This window comes from Neolamprologus brichardi, chromosome 6, assembly GCF_056152115.1.
Source record: "Neolamprologus brichardi isolate AB-2024 chromosome 6, ASM5615211v1, whole genome shotgun sequence".
Classification (NCBI taxonomy): domain Eukaryota; kingdom Metazoa; phylum Chordata; class Actinopteri; order Cichliformes; family Cichlidae; genus Neolamprologus; species Neolamprologus brichardi.
The window spans coordinates 1,601,527-1,607,839 of NC_142109.1; the positions used below are offsets into that span (position 1 = coordinate 1,601,527).

The 6,313-nt window shown below is 44.0% G+C and overlaps 2 protein-coding genes across 2 annotated transcripts; both read right to left on the minus strand.

The window, feature by feature from the left end:
• Positions 1-888: 888 nt before the first annotated feature.
• LOC148102374 (histone H1.2-like) lies at positions 889-1,652 on the minus strand. The gene has a single exon (XM_087841435.1). The coding sequence runs from the start codon at positions 1,602-1,604 to the stop codon at positions 945-947; it is 660 nt and encodes a 219-aa protein (XP_087697561.1). The 5' UTR covers positions 1,605-1,652; the 3' UTR covers positions 889-944.
• A 2,827-nt stretch (positions 1,653-4,479) lies between these two features.
• Positions 4,480-4,931, minus strand: LOC148102375 (histone H2B 1/2). The gene has a single exon (XM_087842443.1). It carries the CDS (start codon positions 4,914-4,916, stop codon positions 4,542-4,544), a length of 375 nt encoding a protein of 124 aa, XP_087698569.1. The 5' UTR covers positions 4,917-4,931; the 3' UTR covers positions 4,480-4,541.
• Positions 4,932-6,313: the final 1,382 nt, after the last annotated feature.

A 6,313-nucleotide genomic window follows, 5' to 3' on the forward strand; every position in this document is an offset into this window, starting at 1 on the left:
TCAGGTTAGATTTTTTTTTTTGTGCACAACGCAGATTTTCTGTGCGCAGAGACTGTGCCAGCAATGCGCAATTACGCACGCGCGCAGCTTAGAGGGAACATTGTTCATGACACATGAGACAAGACCACAAACTTTGTCAAATGCAAAAGCCATAACACAGAGGAGGGGGAGGGGGACGTGTGGTGGACGTACTCTGGTGCTGCAGGAACTATCCAGGTGCAGAGGGAGGAAAATGTGGAGCCTTTTGCGACGTGTTCAGCGCTGCTGCTGAATTTGGGAAATTTTGGAAAGTCACTTCCGTCTAGGCTTAGGTTTTTGTGTCTATATTTTTGAAATAATGGGAATTCCCCCGCATCCTTAACGCCAAGGAAGCCCATTTGTTGAAATGTACAGTAATCAAAATGGTCATGACATTAGTCATGAAATAAATACATGCGACAATAAATAGCTGCATGGGTTCAGCTTGGAGTGAAGTGTGTGCTTGAAATCACCTAATATCAGTTCAACTGGCCTAGATTTAGTCCGGTCGGGTTGTAGAGTGGAGCATTTAATTTGATGATATTGTCTCGGTATTCTTAAAATATACAGTGTGTTTCCACTAAAACAGCCGTTTAGAAATAAAAATAGAAGAGAAAAATATTCCATACGTAGATAATAACATGCATCTATTAATTTATTTCCAGTCATATTTGTTATTTACTAAAAAAAAAAGTGTAGGTGATGAGTTTTAAAGGTTTCTTGTATTATAATGCTTCATAGTAAGAGATAAAAAGTGATGTGATGTATTGACTAGTATTATTGTGAATAATAATAATAATAATAATAATAATAATAATAATAATAATGAGTGTTGCGTGATTGTGAGGAAGGAGCTCTGGCGTGTTGCTGTGGTGGCTCTGAGAAGAGCCGTTGTTGAGTGCGAGGAGAGAGTGTTGTCAGCCAGCTCACTTCTTCTTTGCTGCTGTGGCCGCCTTCTTGACTTTGGGCTTGGCGACCTTCTTGGCGGGGGCTTTCTTGGCTGCGGCGGGCTTCTTGGTGACCTTCTTGGGGCTCTTGGCCGCCGCCTTCTTGGGGCTCTTAGTGGGCTTCTTGGGGCTCTTGGTGGGCTTCTTGACGGCCGCAGCGGGCTTCTTGGCCTTCTTGGGGGACTTCTTAGCAGCTGCGGGCTTCTTTGCTGCCTTCTTGGGGGACTTCTTAGCGGCTGCTGCCGGCTTCTTGGCTTTGGCAGCGGTGGGCTTCTTGGCTTTGGCAGCGGCTTTCTTTGCGGGCTTCTTGGCTTTGCTGTCGGTAGGCTTCTTGTTCATCTTGAAGGATCCGGAGGCCCCGGTGCCCTTGGTCTGCACCAGAGTGCCCTTGGCCACCAGGCTCTTGATGGCGGTCTTGACGCGGGCCTTGTTCTTGTCCACATCGTAGCCTCCGGCAGCCAGAGCCTTCTTGAGAGCGGCTGTGGACACGCCGCTGCGCTCCTTGGAAGCGGCCACGGCTTTCACGATCAACTCGCCCACGCTGGGGCCCACCTTCTTCGGCTTGGAAGCCGCCGTCTTCTTCTTGGCCGCCTTGGCCGGGGCGGCGGCAGCAGCAGGTGCGGGTGCTTCCTCTGACATTTTTCCCTTTCGCTTGTGATCGAGAGTCACGGTGCAGTGATGGCAACTCGGAAGCGTCACGCTGCACTTAAACGCACCATGAGAACCGTGGAGAGTGAATGTAGCGCGCGCCGCTCTCGCGTGCGCCACGCAATGCTTCAGTTTGTGTTTCGTGTCTCGGGATCAAAGAGCTCAAAGTGAGTGTGTGAGCAGCACTGCAGGCCGACAGTGGAGCAGTCCACAGCGGACTCGTGTCTCCTCGGGCAGGCCTCGTGTCGGGCTCTGGTGCTCTCTGCTCTTGCTTTGTGGAGCCTCCAAAGCTCAGCGACTCAGTGCGGAGCTCAGCGCTGCTCGGCGGCTTTTTGCGCTCTTTTCTTTCCTAAAACGAAGGAGCCGCAGCAGAGCTCCGTGAAAAGCCCTTTTCCAGCTCAGACACATGTTCGTTCGCGCACTCTGAGTTAAAAGCAGCATCTGGTGAGCGCAGCTGTGGGACAAAGTGACGCCGCGAACTCCCAGCAAACACACCGATGCAGCTGGAGGCCCACGGAGCAGCGAGACTTGTGTGAGAGCTGCTCACTTCTAAGCAAAGCACAGCGGCCTCGAGTTTCACTCACGTTGTTGTATATCAGAAATCACCATTAGTTAGTCACCTTACGGCAGCTCGCTTCCACACTTTGGCCCTGATCTCTTAGTCTGCATCAGTCTGTTTCCTTCCAGCTACAGTTACCGACTCTACTATAAACAACAACAGCGAATGAACACGTGAATACACACATCCACCAACTGATCACTAAGTATCTCAATGTGCAATACTCAATACCTGCTAGAAAACATCCAACCATCTCACTATTAAACATTCTCTTTTTTTCGCTACTAGTCAAATGTATTTTTATATCTATTTCATTTATTTAATCAGAGTAATATTGCTGTTATTTTTTGGCATTTATTTAATCCTGCTCTTTCCACGTTGCTGCTGTAACAAGGTGAATTTCCCAGCTGTGGGACTAATAAAGCTCATCTTATGTCCTGGATAGCGACCTCAGTCTAATCTAGTACAGTGCATTTAATTATGCCCAGTATATCTGTGCTCCTTTTTCTGGAGGATTCTATTATTCTTCCACCCACTAAAAATGTGTAACCACAGATTGTTGTCCAAGATAAGTAAAATGCTGCACAATACCTCCCACCCTCCCATCATGTGCTTGACCAGTCACAGAAGAGCGTTTAGTGAGAGACTGAGATGACCAAAAATCACCTCTGAATCAGAATCAGAATGGGTTTTATTTCCTAATGTTGAGCAGGTTTACAACATTAGGAAACTGCTTCGGTACCTATTGCAAAACATACTGTAAGACAACACTTAACTAAACATAAAAATTAAAAGTGATTAACTTAAAAGATAGATATATACACCTCTATATATACCCTTTAAACACCAAAAGAAATCATTCCTCCTGTACAACTCCTCCATCTTATTCACAGCACTTGCTACAATAGTTGTACTATCTAAAGGCATGTAGAAAGGTGGATACGGAGCCAACAAATGATGAATTAGATTGAAGATAGCTTTGACGGAAATTCCTCTTTGAGCATCGCTAGGAAAGCTGGATGGTAGGACACAGCAGAGCCTGCCTGTGGGATAGGCAGTATAGGCAAATGGTAAAGATGCCTTCCATCCAGGGGTACCACAAGTGGGGGAAGAGAGAACACATTGGACTCATTTTCTTATAATAATAAATACAAAAAAATATTAATAATAACTTAATATAAAAATTATAATAATGGTAGTAATTCATACCTTTCCTAGTATCCATTTGGGCATCTAGGGTAGCTAATGTTTGCCCTCTAATAGTCCAAACAAACCACGCCTTTATCATAGTTGTTAGTCTAGTTGTGTGATTATAGTGTTAACGTGCACATCATCAAGTTAAGTAGCTTTGTCATTTCAACCATGTGCAGTGGTACAGTACAGTGTTCTTCCAAGACCACCTATGGTGCTACATAGGACAATCAACACAAGACCACATAAAGTGCAAATGTACAACATAAGAAAAACGGTGCAACCCCAGATCAGAACAATACAGACAAATTGATACTAAAGTTTAAGTTTACTGCTTCTTTGGATTCTGCTATGCAAAATTTTTGTGGAATGACAAACTTAACTTTGGATATCAGGAAGAAAAAAAAAAAAAAAAAAAAAAAAACCACACACTCAGTAAAGAAACTGTCAAAATGAATTAACTGAATTAACTGGCCAGAGCAACATTTGTGTTCAGGTATTTTGTGGAAAAAGTGCTGTTTTCAATTTGCTTTGTATTGAATGTATTTGGAAATGAGAATATATACACAAAAAATAATAACCCCTTACCCCCAAGGGGCAATGAAGATACAATGGAGCAGCATGACGTTGAAGACAAGGACAGGGCATAAACAGGCAATAAGAATGAGATAATAAATACACAGCATATACAGTTTTAAAATGAAAGTGACTGAATAGGTGAATAAATAAGTCAGTGACTAAAAGTGAATAAAGTGTGGGCAGTACAAAAAGAGCGTAGAGTAGTTTATGTTTACGGTGTGGGAAATGGTGTTAAGGGCTGGAGTTAAAAGCAGAGCAGCTTTGGGACAGAGGTGGCTCTCCTCCTCTCAGTCCTGCAGGAAACGCAGCGGAGGCGCCGCCCACAGGGGAGCCATTGAAATGCACTGAAAGACTGTCAAATGTAAAGTGGCATTAATGTTGTATTTGTAGTTACTTTGTCATCGTTCCACAAAACACACACGACGACATTTCCTGAGTCAATGTGGCGGATCAGTAGCACCTTGTGACAAAGCAGCATTTCCGGGATTGCAGTAGTTGGCAACATAGTAAGTGCACGTTTGAAGGTAGATCGTATGCTCTTCAGGACAAAGTGTGTGGCTCTGAAAAGAGCCGTTGGGTTGACTGACAGCAGGATCAGTTTACTTGGAGCTGGTGTACTTGGTGACGGCCTTGGTGCCCTCAGACACGGCGTGCTTGGCCAACTCACCGGGGAGCAGCAGGCGCACTGCGGTCTGGATCTCCCTGGACGTGATGGTGGAACGTTTGTTGTAGTGGGCCAGGCGAGAGGCCTCGGCAGCGATGCGCTCGAAGATGTCGTTGACAAACGAGTTCATGATGCTCATGGCCTTGGACGAGATGCCGGTGTCGGGGTGGACCTGCTTCAGCACCTTGTACACGTAGATGGCGTAGCTCTCCTTCCTGGTCTTTCTCTTCTTCTTGCCGCCCTTGCCGGCGGTCTTGGTCACGGCTTTCTTAGAGCCCTTCTTGGGCGCGGACTTTGCGGGTTCAGGCATTTTGTTCCTTCGGTACTCTGCAGCAACGAACGAGCTGTGTGACAGAGAGCAGCTCTCTTTATACAGGCTGTATGCTAATATCACTGCGCAGGCCCTCGGCTCTCATTGGCTGAGCTGCACAGTGGGCCGGACATTGCGTTGGAGGAAATCTATGAATTGTGTTACAACAGGCGCGCATCTAACAAAGAAGTCATTTGTATTAAATGAGCAGTAAATGTAGTGCTCTGTGTGGCAAATGTGGAGGAGTTAGGGAGACACAGACTGGAAGCAAGAATATGCTTAAGATGTGACTACAGTCTACAGTAGTGAATTGGGCCTCAGCAGCAGCAGTGTTTCTTTGGAGCAGTGAGCTTTGTTATTTTCACACCATGCTGGCGTTTTCAGAGTGATGATGACATTTAAGAACTGTAGAACACTCGATGCTGACGAGCTTACGAAGCGCAGTAGTTTTGAAACGCTGCTCTGAAGCGTGCTTGAAACGGCTCATGTCACGTGTAACCAACATGTTGATGTGTTTCACTGCAGTTTCAACAGCTGCAATGAAAGCGCTTCAAATAAATGAAGTGCTTTCATTTATTTATATATTAGTATCAGTATGTATCAGTTCAACTCTACAAGAATTTTGATGATGTATTTCCTTACAAGAAAATGAATGTGCATCTCACTAACAGCTACTCAGATTTAGCACTCTTAACATCATTAGTCAGCCTACAATAGTTATGCTGTGACAACACAGTAAAGTGTGGCTATGATAATGATACTCAAGTCAAAGAATTCATGTTCATTTTCCAAATTATATTAGATATTATATCCAAGGTGGGTAAGCAGATCTAAAAAAAGATCATTTGTGACCTTCGCTGACACCATTTCTTTACTCTGATGAGTTCTGAAGCCTTACTGAAAGTCTTCAAATCAACCATTCTTCTGTAGATGATGAGTTAACTGTTTTACAACTACTCTTTCAGGAATTTTTGAGAAAGTGGTTGATTACTGCCAGCTTGAAGGCTTGAACAGTCCTGTAGGTCTAAATGACATGTTGATGGTTTGGAGGAAGTAATCACCAAAGCTAACTCAAAAGACCAATTGGATAAAAAGAGTCTAAATACAAATCAAATTAAGCTGAAATGTTAGTTTTTCCACTAATGAATTTTCAGCACCAACAAATATATTTCTGTTTATATTATAGGTTAAAAAGCAGTCTGAATTATTCTTAATGAGGTATTCACAAATTTACAGGTGTATTACTCTGTACAGCTTCCATATTTTGAAAATAATATCACAAAGCATCAAGATATGTTGCTTATATGCTAAGGCAGCAGCTTAAAGACTCGTGATAATAGCTCAACATGCTTGTTTAGTTTCCTGCAGCTGACCACGATTCAGACTGAACCATGACT